The sequence below is a fragment of the Protopterus annectens genome, chromosome 4.part1 (assembly GCF_019279795.1).
Source record: "Protopterus annectens isolate FY-2018-M chromosome 4.part1, PAN1.0, whole genome shotgun sequence".
In the NCBI taxonomy this organism is placed as follows: Eukaryota; Metazoa; Chordata; order Ceratodontiformes; family Protopteridae; genus Protopterus; species Protopterus annectens.
Genome location: NC_056734.1, coordinates 192,059,692 through 192,081,216, shown reverse-complemented (window position 1 = coordinate 192,081,216; position 21,525 = coordinate 192,059,692). Strand labels below are relative to the sequence as shown.

The 21,525-nt window shown below is 36.4% G+C and overlaps 1 protein-coding gene across 1 annotated transcript in view; it reads right to left on the bottom strand.

The window, feature by feature from the left end:
* Positions 1 to 21,525, bottom strand: part of LOC122800812 (macrophage colony-stimulating factor 1 receptor-like) — an 875,741-nt gene that overhangs the window by 214,422 nt on the left and 639,794 nt on the right. The window contains exon 15 of the mRNA XM_044070092.1: positions 14,616 to 14,731. Coding sequence (XP_043926027.1) covers positions 14,616 to 14,731 — 116 coding nt within the window. The remainder of the gene's footprint in view (positions 1 to 14,615; positions 14,732 to 21,525) is intronic.

Genomic DNA, 21,525 nt, shown 5'->3' with positions numbered 1-21,525 from the left:
GTTAGTGCTCTGCCTGTGTTATTGCCTGATTTGGATCGTTTTCACCTGTTAGCTCTACTAGTATCACCTGGTAGCTTCCTGCTATTTGTTGTGCTTCTTTTTTCCTTTCTGTTTCCTCAGGGGGAGTGACGCTCATTCAAGCGCAAACGTGCTCACAGCAGCCCACACGCGCGCACACATGCTTAGATGGACTAAAACTTGCTTATTCGGGTTAAAACGCGCGTGCACCAGCGCAAATGCACTTACAGGTCTTCAAACAGCCTTATACATGCTTACTCCGGCTTAAACGCATGCACTCATGCTTCCACGCGTGCACTCTGTCTTTCTCAAGTTTACAGGCGTGCACACGCGTGCATACCCGCTCAGCAAGAAACTTTGGTGTTATCCACAGTATACACCTTCCATTTCTTGGCTTTCTCTGGCCTACCTGTTGACACACCTCTTTCCATGATGTCTAACTGACACCTAACAGATGCCACTGTCCTCCAATGAGCTGCACTACTTTCATACATACCCCCCTTGTGATGTCACCCATCTCCTACTCTGTTCCTCCCCATATTCTACTCCTACACTCCACTGACTGTGCTCATTTGCTATGTAAAAGTGTGATTCACTATCCTAACACTCATTTACATAGGATTGCCTACTAATGCTTGGTTACATGTCTTAGACTGGGCTTCTCCCCTTAGCAACCCCTACTCGGTGGCCATGTTGTCTTCAGCCTGCTATTCCCTTACATTGAAATTTGACAATTTTCATAAATTCCATGTTTGTGGCTTTTATTTCCTTATTTTATGATTTTTATAGTGCACCCCGTTTGTGCGGCGCTGTGCTACTCTTAAACATCGGAAATCACCGAAAAAAAAAATTAGTTTTATTTTAATTTTGCATCAGGGGAACTTTCCAATGGCCATATATTTGGCCATTGGCATGCTTCCTCAACCATATGCAACCTTTATTTGGAGCTGACAAGGCTCCATTGTGCTATCTGCAGAATGGTACTCAGTTGTCAACTGAGTACATTTCTGCAGCTAACACGTCTCCTACTCGGACAGGTTTCTACTTCCTGGATCGCAAATTTACCTCATTTGCATGCCTTTCGGCTGCAAGTGAGGTAATTTGCATATCACAGCCCTCTCCGTGTAGGAGATGTGTTAGGAGCTCTCTTACACGCCCCTACAGGCTGTTGGTGGATCGCTCGTTGGACATGATGGCTGCATGGAGTCTTACTCTACTCGTAGACTCCGTGCAAGCCATCGTGAATCCGGCCCATTTTCTTTACATAATTTATTAAGATAGTCATACTTTGAGATCTTCTTACCTCTACTAAGTTATCTTTCATTTCTCTCATTATACTAACATTCTCTTTAATTATGCTACTCAAGTAAGATAATAACTCTTCTTTTTTATCTTGTAAGAAATATCTTTGCATAAATAATAATTCTTTGATTTTCTCCTGATTTATTCATAATATTTCCCATTGTTCCTTTCCAAATCATTTAAAGCATACATATACATTGGTTTATAGTTTATTTTCTCACTTTTGTTTCATCTGACTGCCATTCTAAAAAAAAAACATTTTTGTATTTTTCTTTCAAAGCTAGCCACCACTCAGATCAGTTTTTATAACACATTATAGTGGAAATGTGATCTTTCCATAAACACAAACTTATTTTTATTTCTTTTCTCAATCTAATATACTCTTTATTTTTTTGTATTTCTATTCAAATGGCTGAGTGATCTGAAAAGCCTGTTACAAGTATTTCCCCCTTAGCTATATTTAAACCTTGTAATGTATTAAAATAATCTATTTTTGTCTTATGTATACCTTGACTATATGCTCACAAATTATTATTCCAAATCTTTAAATATATATATATATATATATATATATATATATATATATATATATAAACTTGAAAAATGTTCTTAACATCAATTCCTTCCTTCCTTCTTTTTTGCTTTCAAATCACAATTAAAATCTTCTATTAATATTATAGTCATATTAATTGCTACATAATCCAAACATTTGTGAAATAAATTGTCCTTTTCTTTACTTATAACATAAGCATACATTGTTATAATTCTATATACCTGATTATACCATCTGAGATCTACAACAGTTGATCTTTCCATCAGTACTAATGTTATGTTCAATATTTTCATGGACTTTCTACAAAGTACAACTATTCCTGAACATATAGAATCAAACAAGATCAATAAATAGTGTAAGGATGACACACAGCAGCACAGCATAAAACAAGTACATAAACTTTAATTTGGTAATAATCAGGCAGAGAGGCAACCAGGGCATAAAAATAGTAGAGTTCGTTCACGAAATAAAATATCCAAAATGCAAGCAGGAAAAAATAAAACGGATTTTAATTCATGCACACACAGTGAGCGCTTTCACAAAAGCTTCTTCAGACCGTTAAAATTCAAACAGGCTAATTAATCTAATATATATAAACATCATGTGATCCCTCTCAAAAATCAATTAACCTATTTAAAGGAACATTATTGCTAAAGGCTTATGATAAACGCTATTCAGCAATAACACAACTTTAAAATAACTATCATAACGAGATAGCAACAACTAAAATAATTGTTTCATGAATTCTCATCATTTAAATAATTCAATCGTGTAGTGCAAATAACATAATAGTTAGTTGCAACTATATACTATGTAATGAAACCCTCATATAAAAAAACATGAAGTGCTATCCTTTAACAGTTACGAAATTCATCAAAGTAATATACTGTCATCAATGTGCTAATTAAAAAAAAAATATATATATAGTATATAATATAAAATATATATATAAAAATCAAGCAATTAGATATTAAAAATAAGTGTACATATATTAACCTTTACACATTAAAACAAGCTGAACAAATAGTTCATAAGGACATAGCAAACCATCTATGTACTGATGATTCAAAACGCATATACGACCCTAATATATACATATGCATTAATATAAGCTCAGTATACTTTCATAAAAATTACATGCTTGTAAAAAATTTTTTAAAATGCTGTACTTCAGCATTTACTGCATTCATCGTCTAAGTTATAGATTATACCGATGTAACTTACTGTCAGCAACGTGCTATTAGAAATTAAGCACGTAAAAAATCAGGTTATTCAATACCTAAAAAATAAACATTAGTATAATGACCATTACAGCATTAAACCACACTAAATTTCATTGAGATGTATCAAACCAACTCTACAATGCTAATATAATTTGCTTATATATCTCTAATAAATTATCGTATTTATACATTTATACAAACTCAGTATACGCTTATTTTTAATATCTAATTGCTTGATTTTTATATATATATTTTATATTATATACTATATATATATATATATATATATATATATATATATTTTTTTTTTTTTTTTTTTTTAATTAGCACGTTGATGACAGTATATTACTTTGGTGAATTTCGTAACTGTTAAAGGATAGCACTTCATGTTTTTTTATATGAGGGTTTCATTACATAGTATATAGTTGCAACTAACTATTATGTTATTTGCACTACACGATTGAATTATTTAAATGATGAGAATTCATGAAACAATTATTTTAGTTGTTGCTATCTCGTTATGATGGTTATTTTAAAGTTGTGTTATTGCTGAATAGCGTTTATCATAAGCCTTTAGCAATAATGTTCCTTTAAATAGGTTAATTGATTTTTGAGAGGGATCACATGATGTTTATATATATTAGATTAATTAGCCTGTTTGAATTTTAACGGTCTGAAGAAGCTTTTGTGAAAGCGCTTACTGTGTGTGTATGAATTAAAATCCGTTTTATTTTTTCCTGCTTGCATTTTGGATATTTTATTTCGTGAACGAACTCTACTATTTTTATGTCCTGGTTGCCTCTCTGCCTGATTATTTGGATTTATATATATTTATGTGCATACATATATATATATATATATATATATATATATATATATATATATATATATATATATATATATATATATATATATATATATATATAGTTATGTATACATACATGCACACACGCAAGCGCACATGTGCACTTGTGTGTGTGTGTGTGTGTGTGTGTGTGTGTGTGTGTGTGTGTGTGTGTGTGTGTGTGTATGTGTGTGTGTTTGTGTGCGTGTTTGTGTGTGTATATGTGTGGTGTGTGTGTGTGTGTGTGTGTGTGTGTGTATATATATATATATATATATATATATATATATATATATATATATATATTTGTGTGAATGCAAAAAGTGTGACAGCACAAATGACTGAAAATAATTTTTGGTTGAATGTAATTTTGTTGGCAGATTGTCTGTACAGTAAAATGTATGTTTGAAAAGGTGGTTGTGAGAATATGCAACACTGCATTAAAGTGGGTAGTGTGTATGTGAAAATGTTCTTGGTTAGCGTTAATTATAGGGTTAGGTAAGGGGATTGATTTTAGTGTTTTGCTTGACTGTTGTTGTGGTATTCTGTGCCCTTTTGTCTTAATTAGTGGCACTGTTAGGGAGAGAATTTTTAGTACTGTAATGTGTAGGCTTAGGGTGGGTCAGAGGTAGGGGTGGGGTATGGTTAGGGTCAGCACACATCAGTAAAGTGGTGCAGGATAGTTCTTATCATTTTCAGGAATGCCTATAACTAGAGGTGAATGCGTAAATGTACTTTTTGCACAGGGTATGTTGGAAAAGTATCTGACAGGGGGACACTACCAAATAGTAATGATAGTGAGATGGTTACTGATGTGGAGAAACAAAGAGGAATGCATTGCTATTTTACTTTGGTGGGGGAAACAGTTTGTTTTACAGGATAGTACTAGATTATAAGTGCAAAGGATTTAGGTTAGAGACAAGGTTAGCAGGAATTTACAAGAAGAATGGCTGAGTGTTAGATGTAAATGGGGTGGTTTTCACTCTCAAGAGAGGTGAAATGTTTAAGGGAGTGGAGAGAGATATGGCAAGGCTACAACTATACAGTATGGAAAGGGGGAAGATGTAGGAGGGCATTAAGGGTTAAGAGTTAAATTAAAAGGTAGAAGGAGGGTACCAAAAGCTCAGAAAGCTTAGAAAGCTCAGAAATTTGCAAGGCAGCAGGGAGATGTTCAGCACAGAGAAAAGATTTGAAAAATATCTCACAGTTTCTCTGCCACCCAGACTGTAAGTTATTCAGTGAGGTGAGAAAGATGGATTTAAGCAATTATATTGCTCAGCATGTGTGCCATGCATATAATGGGTAAAATGGATGTGCACCATTCTATAAAGTATATATATATATATATATATATATATATATATATATATATATATATATGTATATACATACATACATACAACTGTATGAAATTCAACATTCAACTAGAAATGCTGAAGGTTTTGAATGTTGTTGGAGTGTCAAAATTAATTTATTTTTAGTGTTGTTTGGAAGGACTGAACAGTACCTCTAAAGTCGGAAACTGAGTTGTTGGCCCCCATTTTTAAAAAGGGGCTATTAGTGTGTCCTGTAATTATACATAGGCACATTCTTCATCATTCCTGGGAAAGTATATGCCAGGGTGCTGGTAAAGAGGCTGTGTATGATGGTGAGGCTCTGATTCAGGAGGAGCAATGTGACATACATCCTGGCCATTGAACAGTGCAAAAAGTCTTTGCTCTTGCACAAATATTGGAGGTGTCATGAAAATCTGCCAATACTGTCCAGATGTGCTTTTTGAACTGGAGAAAACATATCACTGAGTCCCACAGAATGACCTTTGGGGGTGCTACAACAGAATGAGTTTTAGGTTCATACTGTCTGGTCCCTGTACTTACAGAATGAGAGTTGTGTCCATATTCTTGGTGTTAAGAAGAATATATCCAAGGTCGGTATACAGCTCTGTAAGGGTTTTTTTTTTTTCTTTCCTTTCAGTTTGTGATTTTTTTGGACACAATATCAAGGTGCAGCCACAGTTTGGACAGTATCCAGCTTGGGCTATGAGGGTTGCATCTCTGTTGTTTGCAGATGCCATTGTCCTCTTGGCCTCAGCATACTGTGAAGTGGCTGCAATGAAGATCAGCACTTCTAAATTAGAGCTTATGGTTTTGTCCCAGAAGAGTCAGTTGCTCTCTGCAGGTAAGCAGAGAAGTTAACTCAAGCAGAGTTTTTAGGAGCACCAGAGTAGGAAGCAGCACTGAGCACTGGGCAGTTTGGGCTCTGAAGAAGACAACCAGATATACTCCTCTTCAAAGAATTACAGGGCTATCTTACTTCACTTTAAAAGTCCTGAAAGTTTCTTTATTAAAATCAAAGTTTTTTTTGTTGAGTCATATTCTATGTGAATGTTATCATTTTCTCTCCTTAAATCAAGGAGTATGCTGTCAAGTTTTTCTTTGTCTTTTCTGTTTTTCCTAGGTGCTTTTTCCCATTTATCAGCTGACCATAATCTTATTCTAATTTGTTCCCTAGTGGTGGAAGCTTCCCATGTCTACAAGGGGAAGAACTGACTGGAGGGACCATCATTCAGGCTGACATGGGGATGTTTGTGCACTCATTTGCATCCCAGCAGTGAGAACACTTTTGTGCATGTCCCCAACCCACCTCCCCATATCATGGGACATTAGTGAATATTATTTTTATTATGCTGCATTTGGGCTGGGGTAAGTTATCTGTTCTTTTTCTCTGCAGTGTTAGATTCTGCTTAATTACAGCTGTTCACTTTGACAAAGACTGTTGGAGAGATGGGGATGAAATTTGTTACGATAGATTCATAAACGTTTTAGAGGTTACAGCTGGCTCTTGTATGTTTATTTGGATAAGATACGGATAAGATATGGTGACTTTGCTGTGTTTGTATGCATAAAGTCGTATGGCATGCTTGCTGTGAGCTTTTGCTTTGAGTAAGTGGTTTTGCTTTGTTGGGCTGGCTTCACTTCTGCTTGCCAGCCATAATGCTTTCAGTTCTGTTTTGATTATTGCTTTTACCATTATGACTGCTTTTCTCTGTACATTTCATTCATTCATTCAAAGCTATTATTATTTGCCTCTTTTATGATCTATACTGGTCTTTGAGTTCAAACAATTAGAAATAGTTGCTGTTGTTTTTTCTACACAATATTCAGTCATTTCATTAACTCAAGTTTTTAGGATATCCTTTTATGATTTGGCTTGTCCTTTGCTGAGCTGCTGAAGCAAAATTGGGTAGCAGTGCTGTTTGTCTCATTAGTTTAGATGCATTGACATGATATAATTGTTTTAACCATTTGCTATTTGTCAATAAGTCTGACTGAAATTTTTGAATAGTTTACTTTGTGTAGAACACGTTCAAAGTTATAAAACATGTCCTCTGTACACTGACCAATTAAAATATATATTCATATGAATTTTATTCAGATGATATTGGTATTTTAGATTTATGTGCAATGTTTGTTATACCTCTCTGTGATATTTTAAAAGTAAAAAGCAAGAAAATAAATAGAAAAAAAATAAAATATGAATGAGAAAACAAGGAAGAGACTAGTGGGAGGGAAAGAAAAAAAGGGAAAAACAGTAATGCTGATAATACTTTTAAATAGTTTGCTCATTTCATATCAACATATGATTGAGGTTGTGTTAATAGGTTATTATATTATATTGGCAGTGGCCTGTGCATTGAAAAAGGCATGTGGTTCTTTTTGCGGATCCTATATTTTCCTCTGGATTATGTTATTCTCATTTTCCTCTTTACAGTTATGTTTTTATATATTATTTCAATAAGAGTTGTTAAGCTGCCTTTTTATTTAACTCAATTAGTTTTAAACAAGTTATGTAAGCAGGTTATTAGTTGCAGTTTTCATATATAGACTGTATTTGATTTATTGAATTTCCACATGTTTATGTAGTATACTGGTTAGGCTTGTATTCTCCTTAGGTAATCAGATGGATAGATCGATAGATCAGGCTGACAGATTTTTTTTTTATTTCTGTGGAATTCTTATGTATAAAAAATGATACTGAGAGAGATCCCTGTCAAAAGGTATGTGTCTCATTTCTGTGTTTTGGGTCTAATACAGTGGATATAAAAAGTGCACACACCCCTGTTAAAAGGACAGGTTTTTGTGATATAAAAAAATGAGACCACAATAAATAATTTCAAAACTTTTCCCACCTTTAATGTGACCTATAACCTGTACAATTCAACTGAAAAACAATCAAATCTGTTAGGGGAAAATTATAAAAAATAAAAAAAGTACAATATGATGGTTGCATAAGTGTGCACACCCTTAAACTAATGCTTTGTTGAAGCACCTTTTGATTTAATTATGGCATTCATTCTTCATGGGTACACACCTGCCATCAATTAAAGAGACCTCAAATAAAGTTCAACTGCCCTAGCAGGATTTTCCTGACATTTACTCAGTTGCCTGCTACAGCAAAAGCCATGTTTCGCAGAGAGCTTACAAAGCATCAAAGGGATCTCATTGTTGAAAGGTATCAGTCAGGAAAAGGGTACAAAAAATTTCCACAGCATTGGATATACCATGGAACACAGTGAAGACAGTTATTAAAAAGTGGAGAAAATATGGGGCAACAGTGACATTGCAAAGAACCTGACATCCCTCCAAAATTGATGAAAAGACAAGATGAAAACTGGTCAGGGAGGCTGCCAAGAGATCTGCAGCAACACTGAAGGAGCTGCAGGAATTTCTGGCAAGTACTAGCTGTGTACTATATGTGACAACAATCTCCCATATTCTCCATATGTTTGGACTATGGGGTAGGGTTGCAAGATGGAAGGCTTTTCTTACACATAAAAGTATCCAGACCTAGCCAAAAATTGCAAAACAATACATCAAGTCTCCTAAAAGCATGTGGGAAAATGTGCTATGGTCTGATGAGACCAAGGCTGAACTTTCTGGTCACAATTCTAAAAGGTACGTTTGGTGCAAAACCAACACTTCGCATCACTAAAAGAACACAAACTGGGGCTTTAGTCATGGTGGAGGAAATTATGAGCAGTTCCAAATACCAGTCACTTTTGCCCCAAAACTTTCAGGCATCTGCTAGAAAGCTGAAGATGAAAAGGAATTTCACCTTTCAACAAAACAATGACCATAAACATACATCCAAATCAAGAAAAGAATAGCTTTAGAAGAAAATTAAAGTTTTGGAATTGCCCAGCCAGGGCCCAGACCTAAATCCAATAGAGAATCTCTGGGGTGACCTGAAAAGGGCTGTGCACAAGAGATGCCCTCACAATCTGACAGATTTGGATCGCTTTTGCAAGGAAGAATGGGCAAATATTGCCATGTCAAGATGTGTCGTGCTAATAGACTCCTACCCAAGAAGACTGAATGCTGTAATTAAATCAAAAGGTGCTTCAACAAAGTATTAGTTTAAGGGTGTGCACACTTATCCAACCAGCATATTGTACGTTTTTTATTTTTTATATTTTTCCCCTAACAGATTTGTTTGTTTTTCAATTGAATTGTACCGGTTATAGGTCATATTAAGGGTGGGAAAAGTTTTGAAATTATTTATTGTGGTCTCATTGTTTTTTAAATCACAAAAACCTGGCACTTTAACAGGGGTGTGTACACTTTTTACATCCACTGTACATGTGCTTGAGACACATTTGCTCAAGACACATATCCTTAACTAGCACTCACTCATTTTGGCAAGTGCTGTAACTCCCAGTAACTCGTTCCCCATAATGCTAATTATCCTTACCAGAAGCCTGATCCTAACTTTAAAAACTCCCACCCAGTGCCTAATACTATAGTTCCAATCTTTACCTAAACCTAAAATACCCTTCCTCACCCTATCATTAAAGTTCCAATTGCTCCCTAAAACTAAAATCCCTTTCCTCCTCTCATCCATGTCTTCATCTCTCTAACCCTAAAGTTTACACTACACTCTCTGTCCCCCATCCCTAACATAACCTCACCCCCCATCACTCCCCTACCCTGCTTACCTGTTCCATTGTGAGCACTTGCTTTTGTCAATCTCCTAGGACATGAGTAGATGGTGTAGCAGCTATGTGGTTGAACTCACTTTTGAGTTTGAACATGAGCATCTGGTACCGCAGTGAAGCAGAGTCAGGGAACACAAAATAAAACAAAAGAACAAATCCACAGGCATGCACTGGGAGTGTAATATAACAGAAAACACTTCTCAACAGTGGTAGGTTGCTGTCACAGTTGCCTTGATCTTCTCACTGACCCCAAACATGAGTTAGAGTTAGTCCAGGGGTAGCTAGGTTGGGTTCAGCACACCTGGTAGATTAATAAAGATGTGGAAACAGTTGATGGACAGTTGTGGGGAGCCAAAAAGAGATGGAAAAATTGTCTTTTGCTACCTAAATTTCTTTGTTGCCTTTCTGAAATCTTTTATTTTGCCTTAACTACCTCCGCATCCTTTCCTTTCTACCTTATTAGGCCTTATATTTGCCATATTTACTAGTTTTACATTCTTATGTAGCCACATTTACATTCTTCTCTTTTTAGCCTCTTCCTCACACCCTTGTCAGTAGTACTGAATCCTCCATCCTTGACCCATTCCCACTGGCCTTCTTCTTTTTGTACCTCTCCTTTTCTCCTTTGTCCCTCTCTTTGCACTTCATGCCACTACCCTGTCAGTCTGCAACATTTCCCTTCCAAGTCCATATTCCTCCTGTGGTCTTCATACAGTTCCTCTCCACTATTCTCTCTCTCTATCTCTCTCTGCCTTTCTTTTGACTTCTCCCATCCGTATGAGTGCTCCCCTACTCCCTTTCTCTTCTTTCATGGTGTTTGTTCTTGCATAGCAACCTCTGGTTGTTTCTCCCTCTTATTATTTGTCCCTACTGTTTGTATCTGTCCTTTCAGCCTGGGTTCCTTCTCCTTCTCCTCCCATTTGGGGGTGAATCACTCCAGCCTGGGTTCCTTCCCCCTGTATTCTCATTTGTGGATGAATCACTCCTTCCATTCACCTTTTTTTGCGCTAAACCATTTCCCTGTATTTTTCTTGCAATGTCTGCCCATGCCATTCTGTCATCTGCCCTTTTCCCCATTATCTTTCCCCATGGTGTCCCGTTTGCTGTTCTAATGTTATATCTTCTTCAGCCTCATTGTGTCCTTTCTTGCTTGACTGACCCACCTAGTACCATCTCTAGGTCTATGTTCTACAATGAAACTTCCCAATTGTCCTGGGGAGCCTACATCATAGGTTCATAGGTTCATAGGATAGTACTAAGCTAACTGCCCTTGCGAGCTATTTTAAGCTTAGCCAATTATCCCTTGTGAGACTTGAACCCTGCACCTTGTGTTTGTAAGGCAAACACCTTAACCATTAGGCCATCCTCCCAACCCCATCTAACATCGCAAAGCTCCTTGACCCAAGTAACTGCTTCACATTGTGATCCCCTCACATATCTCTCGCTCTGTCATTCTTCTTGTCCAGCCTGTGCTATTTCCTTCATGTTCCATTTTCAGATCCACAACCTTTTCTCTTTATTTTGTTCTTAATTTTTATGTAGATGCATTTTATTTAACCTACTTAGCAATATCCATATAAGTGACAAACTGAAGTACAATTAAGCTTAGCAGATGAGCTGTCATCATTTATATACCTTAAAATTCCAATTAGTAGACTGCACCTCCGGGCTTCTGATAAACAGCTTTACTATCCTTTTAGAAGCAATCAGTGTACATTTAGTACTAATCAGATACCAAAGATGCTCGCAAAAGACACAAGCCTTTTAGAAAGAGACAATCAGTTCTCATCTAACTCTGATCACATACCAGAGAAACAGACTAAGAATACATGTTTGTTCTTACTAGGGCACAGACTTTAAAAAATACAAAAAACTGAGACCATTAAAGAATAAGCCTTGTTCCACAACACTATACTAATTATATAAATCATTCCAGCTAATAAATACTAACTATTGTTAAGATCAAATGAAATAAATGTGCAAGGTAACTTAGTCTGACTTACTACACTGTAAATTATTCTGCAAGAGACCTCAATACGAGTTCTAAACCAACAGGTGTAAATCAGCCCAGTAAGCTAAACTAAAAACACACATGTTTTTAATATGTGGCTAGGCCTAGACTGAAATTTATTCATACGAATGCACATGTATGTTTTAACTGTTTTGTTTACTCTTCCTAAGATGTCATTCATTGCTATTAATCCTGTTTATAACTGTCCCCAATTGAACTTTTCTCTACTGACATTCTCTGAAAAGTAGGTTATACCTGGTCAGAATTTTCCAGTCATCAATTACAACCAAACAAGCACATAATTAAATAATACAGTGCAGAATGTGCTGTTATACAACAACCCCCCCATTAATATTCCAAAACGTGCACGCTGATTGGTCAGCGTGCACGTTGTAAATCAGAGTTATAGTAATGGAAAAACGTCCATTCGCCCGAAATTTTTCCATTAGTATAACTCTTTTTTACAACAACGGAGAATGCAAGATCTCCGTTGCTTTTTACACACTGTCTCGCTATGTTAAACGTTTAACATAGTGAGACAGCTTTAAAAAAGTAATGGAGATCTTCCTATCTCTGTTGCTTTTTTTAAAGATGTCTCGCTATATTAAATGGGTTTAACATAGCGAGACAGCTTTAAAAAAAGCAACAGAGATTCTCCGTTGCTTTTTTTAACGCTGTCTCGTTATGTTAAACTCCTTTAACATAGCAAGACAGTTTGTAAAAAGCAACGGAGATCTTGCTTTCTCCATTGGTTTTGCCCACAGCTCTGATATACTGCGTAAGCATACGCATGCGCAGTACATCAGAACTGCCGCAGAATACCAGACAGCTGCGGAAGGGCAGCAAGGAGGCATTATACAATGCCATTATTTAAGAAAAGTAATTATTTTTTTTCTTAAATAATGTCATTGTATAATAGCAATAACCCACTTCTGGGTGTGGGTAATGCTGGATTTACCCACGGTTGTCTTTGTTTGGCCACTCGGGCTTCGCCCTCGTGACCAAACCACACCAACCGTGGGTAAATCCAGCATTACCCACACTCAGGTGTGGGTTATTGCTATAATAATATACATTATTTTGAACCTGAATTTGTTTAAATGTATTTAAGTCACTTACCCAAGAATCCAAAACAAATTCTGAAAGAGTATATCATCCCTTTGGAAGAGTTTGCATAATGTTTTGATTCCCACCATAGATATAAATACTGAAGCAATAAAATTATGTAGTAAAACACTAAACAAAAATTCTGAGTCAGAGTTCACCATAAGAAGATGATAAGGTCATAAGCATGTTTATTAGGAGCCTCTGAAGGGGTTCAGCCTCTGCTTTTCCTCATCACGAAGTATGTCAAAATGGTTGCCATTGGAGCTGTTGTTTCTGGTATTGCAAAGATAGACATGTAACACATACTCATAATCAGAGATGATTCATTTTTAAGGATCACTGGATGAGGGCAGTACATCTGTTGAATAGCCATCCATGGGAGAAAGATTTTACTGCTGTGTTAATATGTGGAACTTATCTTTCCATAGCACCACTGGGGCCTTTAAAAATATTTTAAGAATAGAATTCCTAAAACATAAATTTAATATGCACCATACATATTTCAGCCTTACCTTCAAAATAGGGTGTAGACAGTCTTTCTTCAGCTGTTAGGTAAATGTGATATATATGACATGTTCTCACAACCCAAGGACAAAGAGGTGTTTCATACTGCAAGTTACTGTTTGACCACTTTACAATGAAGCTTTAATAAGACACCATTACCAATCTGTCTGCACCTTTAGAGTTCTGAACAAAGACCCAGTTTTATTTACAGAGATGAAATAAGTGAAGACAAAGCCATCTACCCCAGAAAAAAACATAAAATAATTTGTAGGAGTTATTTCCCCACAGGTTCCAATCATTTGAAGGGGCTCTCATTAGCTTTTATTGTGAGATATTTTAGGCTGTCCTTAATTTGTACAGACTGGCTGATGTCAGTGTGGTGCATATGGCAGCACATACATATCTGAACTGGAAGGCTTTAGGTTCTAGTTCCTGGTTGAGAATGAAGTCTTAAATGAAATCCTGGTATCTGAATAAAGTGGAAAATACTGTGGTCACTTTACCAGGCTTCTTACTACTGGTGTCCTATGTGGTATTCATTTAGAAGAAAAAGAACCCAAGCACTTACTCTGAAGAGGTAAGTGAAATTTCCTTAGTGCCTTGAGCAACAAAGCTTTCCCCTAAAATCTCTGCCTATAGTTTACAGGCTATGTGTCTGTGAATGTGTGTTTGCTGACTGATGCCACACATTTAATCATTTCATTCACAGTCTTAAGAAGTAGATATGTAAAATGTTTTAAATCAAGAAAATGATTATATAAAAGAGTTTGTTTTAGACTTGTAGAAGAACTCCATGTTTTTCTACCACTAATTATTCAGAAACATTTATTCTTATAATGTAACCAAACATGGCTACCAGAAAAAGAATTGCTATTGTACCCACTTGAGATGCTAATACATTAGAGCAGCATACTATTACATGCACTTGATCACATGATGCCTTTGCCCTACTAAGAAACTCAGGTTTTGCTAGTAAACAGAATATAAGCATCACATACACAACTTTAACATGGTGTGCAGACAATATTATAGTAGTCATTTGTACTCTAATTTCTTACATTCTTTGAAGACAGAAAAGCCATTCCTTGTGCAACATCATTAGAAAACTTCAGCAGGTCATCCAGATTAAGGGGCTCCACATCTTCTTCAGTTTTGTTGTCACCATAGTTTTTTTCTTAAACAAAAAAAAAGGGAGACTGTGTGATTCAGATCCACTTTTAACATTATTAGTTTACATTGTTCTTTCATTAGAATACTGCATTCTTAAGTCACTGCAGTGCAACAACAGCTATTTGAGTAGTGAGCTGAGATATACACATCTAGGGCAGTTATAGAAGCTACCTAGCCTGCAACATGTAGAAGGAAATGTTTTGTAATATCTATGGTACATTAATCTATGGCATCTTGTCTGTTGAGTGCAAAGGTTCTGCATTTCTGTTTAAACGGCAGGTTAATTAACAATGTGCAAATTATTTATTTATTTGTTTGCGCATTATGCATTAATTCCTGCATGCATGTGTATATGCATTTATTTATGTATTTGTTTGTTTAGGGTATGAATGTAAAGTGGGTACCCATGTCAATTTTTAGCCACAGCCTATTTTCCCAAAAAAAAAAACATTGCCATGTATTCTATAAGCAATAAAAAATATTTAGACAAAAAGTTATGGCTGATTAACATTAGTTAAACACAGTAGATAGGTTCATAGGTTGTTACTAGGCTAACAATCTGTGAGGCCTTTACAAGCCTAGCCGCACAGCCCAAACCATTTGGATCCCAAGTATCATACATGGGGGGACATGTTAGTAGGGAGGTAGCTAAGGATTTTTAGAGAGGGTATTGGTTAGGATAATACTTTTCTTATTAACGGCCTCTGTCCATAAGGAGCATGTGGGCCAGACCGAAGGTATGCGTGTGAAAGAGATCCATCAGGGCTTATTCTTAGAAAGCTCTGTAAGGCAAGCAAAGAGCCCATCTTAGCAGCATGAATAGAGAGACAGAGCCTTTGGGTGATCAGTGTAGGGCAGGATATTCATGCCTTGAATTCTCCTGGTGAGAAGCTTTTGTGAGTGCTCCAATTATTGCATGTGTCTGGTTAGATATTTGCCAAAGGAGCATTGTATTCAATGACATGTCTGATAAAGGCTGGATAGAGTGGTACTATAACTTCTTTGGACCTGGATGACATACCCTTACCTATACGTTGGGCAACACAGAATTATTTTCTTCTTCTTTTTTTTTTTTTTATAAACGAAACATCTTTACTGAATTATCACTTATGAAATATGCAGCCATACATTTATATACATTTATGTAATTAAAAAAACATATTGACATATTTTAAGCTGCAAACATTATACAACACTTATCATCTTCTATAGACTCATTGCCAGTCAAACATTACAGAGCTCATTTAATTCCTGCCTTCCCATAAACCTCACTCCTCCTCCCAAACATTATTCTGCATGTATTGTTCCCACATTTCTCGTTTTTTCTATGTAATTTGTTCCTATCCTTTATTAAAGATTCCATCTTCATTTCTTTTATTTCTGTTACTCTATTCATCACTTCTAGTATGGTTGGTTTAGACTTTGATTTCCATTTTCTAGTAATTGCTGTTTTGGCAGTCAACATAATTAGACTCAGCAAGGCCTTACTATATCTAGGCAATTCCGATTCTGTATCACAGCTCAAAAAAAGAAATCCTCAGTTACACCAATTTGTTTACCCAGTAGTTCTGATAGTAGTCTTCAGAGATTTTTTTAAGTCTGCCAACTTATTACATTCCTCAAAAAACATGTTCCTAGTTATCTCTTTCTTTCCTATCATACCCCCAACATTTACAATCTACCTGAGGAAAAATTCTTGGGAGTCTGCTTGGGTCAAAAAAAAACTTATGCAAACACTTACAAGCAAAGATCTTAAATCTTTTAGACTTTGATGCATATTTGGGAGCCATACATATGTCCTTCCATTCTTTCTTCATGAATTGCTTCTCCAAGCTCTTTTCCCAATCCATTCTAACATCCTCCAATTGATTGCTGTAGCTTTCATGCAATATTTTATATGCCCTACCCTTTTTTAACAGCAACTTCTCTTCTAGATTCTACTAAAGACTCTACCACTCTTCCACTTAGGATCCCTCTATTCTGTTCTCTTAGCCAATACTCTGATATTAATCCTTGATTGGGAAGACAGTCTCTAGCCTGCAGACCAAATGAGTTCTTAATCTCTTCCCATTATATTACCTTTCCCTTTCTAATTATTTGCTCCTAATACCTTGGTTCCTTTGTCAGTTTTCTCCAGTAAATTCTGGCCTCCTCTTGCTTATTCTCTGTACCCCTAATTGCAGTCATCCCTACTGACAGAAACTATTTTCTCCATTCCTGTGTTGGGCTAGTTCTTAGAATGCTTTCTGCTGCTTTATGAATATAATAATCTGTATGGTTATTCTTCTTCTTCTTAGGGATCTGCATCCAACATTCCAATTTCTCCTTATTTCTTGATCTGCATCCAACATTCCAGTTTCTCCTTATTTCTTGAGCTGTCCCCCATTTCATCTCCATCCCTTTTCACTTCGAAATATAGTTTTCTGCTTGTGCTATGTACAGAAGCTTTAAATGTGTAGCTCTAAAATACTCCTTCAGATCAGGTACTCCCAAACCAACTTGCTCTACTGAAAGGATCAACTTATCCCACTTGACTCTTGCCCTCCTCACCTCCCAGATAAATCCTTCAACTCTTTATTAACTGCTATCCACAACTTCTCCTCTGGTTGATAATAATGTGCCTGACCTGTGATTAAAACTAAAGGGACTAAAAACATTTTCACTGCTTGTATCTTGCTATCCATTTCTCGGTTCTTGTACTGCCCTTTGTTTAGTCTCTTCCCACTTATCCTTAGCTTCCATAGCATAATCCTTTTTAATCCGTACTCCTAAATACTTGATTCTATCATGCTCCCATAAATATGGGTATTGCTGAACCATTTCATGTGTTTACAACGATTGTCTGTTTTATCTTCATTAATTCTGAATCCTGAAAAGACTTAAAACTTTCTCAGATTGTTCCACAACACTGAAATGTCCTTTTCTGGTTTTATCAGGTACAAAATAATACCATATGCAAATAAGGTCAACTTTTCTTGATTACCATACCAATTATATCCTTGAATTTCTGATCCCCCTATTTTCTTTGCCAGTGGTTCTAAATATAACTCAAATAACAAAGAGCAAAGAGGATACCCCTGCCTGGTTCCTCTGCTCACACAAAATTTATCAGAGAGGAACTCCCACTTTATATTTTTCCCCCAGTACCTCATATATCCTCCTAATTAACATTATGCTTCCATTCTCCTACTCATAAAATCCCAGTTTACTCTGTTGAATGCTTCCTCTGCATCAAGACCCACCACCAACAGTGGTATTTTCTTATATCGTGCTTCCCTCTGAATCATCATTGCATGATTCATGTTGTTAAATGTTTGCCTCCCCTCCACAAAACCACATTGATCCATATCAATTTTGGCATTACCTTTGCCATTCTTTCAGCCTTATAGACATAAACACTTTACAATCATGGTTTAGAATTGAAATAGGCCTATATGAAGCTGGATCTGATGAGTCTTTGTCATCTTTAGGTATTACAGCCACAACAGCTTTCTTCCAGGATGTTCATAGGTTTATAGGTTCATAGGTGTATATTAGGCTAACAACCAGTAGCGCCCTTATAAGCTTACTCGTGCAACCCAAATGTGACCCACAAATTTGATTTGTATTTGATTTATAGGGGTGATTTACTAACTGTCTGTCCATCAGAGACATAGGAGCCGGACCTGGGGTGAATTTTCGATTACCCATCCATGGGTTCAAGTTGCACTTAAATAGCTATAGGGAGGAACTCTGCTTTACATGGGTGGGGAGCCTCTTCCAGAGAATGGGAATTCTGTGAGAAACATATCTGTCTCTCCAACATGCCCTATTTATGTTGCAAGCAAAGTTAAGGTCTTTTAATCTAGTAATTCAGATGCTGTTTGTTTTGTAGATGTGTAAAAATTAATTAAAATAGGGTCTAGGGATACCTTGTATGCCAGGCAAAAATCACCACTCAGAAGTTTGCATGATACTGAGTAAAGAGTCAGGGCTTTGAGGCAATCAACATAAGCCTTTGTACTTACTCCCTGTACTCTTTTTGTAAAGATCCTTTGTGGATGTTCCAGTTGCTGAATATCTTTGGTCAGGTACAGGGTCAATGTTCATTCATCAAAAAAAATTACAGCGAATGGCTAATAATCAAATGTTAAACAGTGAAAGTTTAAAGTACCGAAAAAGCTTAACAGCAAAAAATAATTAATTGAATGGCCATAGTTGGCCAACATCGCAAACATAACCAACCAAGGTGGGGGGCAGCACCCCCACACCCCCCTAACCATATATACCAATGACAAGATCACACTACAGTTGGGGAATAGGGCAAATTTTAAAAAGATTTCCTTCGCTTACATTATGCACCTTGGTACTTCCTGGTTGTTGGAGAGCTATGGCCATTTGATGAATAATTTCTTGCTGTTTTAGCTTTTTCAGTACTTTAAACTTTCACTGTTTAACATTCGATTATTAGCCATTCGCTGTAATTTTTTTGATGCGTGAACATAGACCCTCAGGTACATACTAAAGGGGGCATTATACTCTATGATGGGCCTGATGAGAGCCAAGTTAGGCAAGACAAAAAACAAAACTAAAAGAGAGAATAGGTCAACACATATCAGACATCAGGAGAAGTGTTCAAACAAATGCCTTGTATAAACATACCCTTTATACAGATCTAACTCATACCTTTAAATTTGCTATTTTGCAAGTTATACGTGTGCCGCTCGGTGGGGGTGACTTAAAATTCCATACAGAGAGGATAGAACTGCAATGGATTTTTAGATTTAAGGCACACATACTCCCTGTCTTGAATGACATGGTTATCATCAAGACCCACTGGCAGTATTTACATACTCAAATACACTGGACTTCTTGTATTTGTTTCCATATTACGTGTTTTAAAAATCAAAATTTCATAAGTAGTATTATCACTTATTATTTTTTTACTTTTTATTTTTAACTGTTCATTGTTTTTTAAATATTATTTACACATTATTTTATACACCTTTTATATTTTATTTTAATCTTATCATTTGACTACAATTTTAACTTGTGATTTGATCATGTGACTACATCTTGATTATATAAGCTAAACACAATCAGCTGTTCAGATTTTTGCCTGAAGAAGCCTATCTAGGTGAAAGTGTTATTTGCACTTGCAACGTAACTCTTTAAGTAAACGGTGGATTTTAAACTTTTGGAATAAATATCTCTTACTTTTTACAAAACAGCTTTTCAAGTAAGTTGTAGACTTTATACTTTTTGAACAAACAGCTATTGTTTTATCCCTGCTTGTGGTTCCAGTTACTTTTTTGTTTTGTCAGTTTTGCTTATTAATAACGGACTTGTCATTGAACTGATACTGTTGCTTTACTAATGAGAGCCAAGTACAGTGGTATGATGACCACTCCTGACCTAGGTGCCATGCCCTTGTTTACAAATTGTGCAACATAGAAGGATATTCTTACTACCTTGGACACATGTTGGTCGAAGGACAGGCTGCTATCTACATGAATTCCCAGATCCCTGATTAGTGAATTGACTTTTAAGGGTGTTTTAATGATGACATAGTTACCTGAAGTGGCATTTCTTGCTATTGAGCTTTAAGCCATGGCTTTGGCACCAAGTGCTTGTGTGTATTAGACTTTCCTGAAGGGTGGTCTCATCTTGGGGGGAATTCAATAACTGCTCCCAATTTATAATCATCTGTGAACTTGGTTAGCCAAAAGCCTTTGACATTGACTTTGGCATCTAAGAAGTAGATGCCAAAGAGGAGTGGGCCTAGTACAGAGCCCTAGGGGACACCACTGCTGACCGACCTCTTTGTGGAGGTGGTCTTACCGATTCTAACCTCTTTGCTCCTAATAGTCAGCCAGGTAGCTATCCATCATGTTATAAAGGGGTTTATGCCTAGTTTGCTAAGTTTATTGACAATGCCTGAGTGGAGCATTGTAACAAATGCCTTAGCCATATCAAGGTAGGCAGCATGAACCATCTTCCCCCCATCCATTGCCTTAGTTCCCTTTTCAAAGAAGATCACCATATTCAGTAAGCATGACCTAACTTTAACAAAGCCAAACAAGGATGGATGCAGTGTCTGGAGGTCTCCTATGTCTTTGTTGATAATTTCTATGGCAATTCTTTCCATGGCTTTGCAAATAAGACAAGTTAGATTGGTTTGTAGTTTTCAGGATCTCTTGAGGGTCCTCCCTTATGAATGGGGATGACCATCACAGTCCTTCATTCACAAGGCACAAAGCTTGTTTTGTTAAATAATAACTCCAGGGGTCCTAATTATTCTCTTTTTAGACTATTCAGAAGACATACTGTGATGTTATCACAACCCATTGAAGCCATGGTCTTGGCTTTAGTGCGTCCAACCAGTACATGCTCCCAAGTTATAGTTGGAGGGGTTATGTTTGAAAGTATTACTGGGGGGATTGTTGAGGGTGAGAGGCGGTAATACTGGAACTGAATTTATCCACTAACAGGTTCACTATATCACTAGGCTTGGTGACTGTGGCATCATTAACCACCAATTTAGCAGACTGCTGTGTGCTGCCCTTGAAGTTTCTGACATAGCTGTAGAAGACCTTATAGTTTTCCTTCAGCTGGGAGGATATCTTAACCTCAAAGTTGTCTTTTTCTTGACATAATGAGCCTCCTTAGTTACCTATTTGCTTTGATGAGAGAGTTTTTATCTTTATGAGAATTACCCTTCCTGATTTTTGCCATATTATTTTTTCCTTTTTTTTATATCCTGTTTAATTTGGAATGGTTCCAAAGCAGTTTTGTTTATGGGGCTAGCTCTTTTCTTAT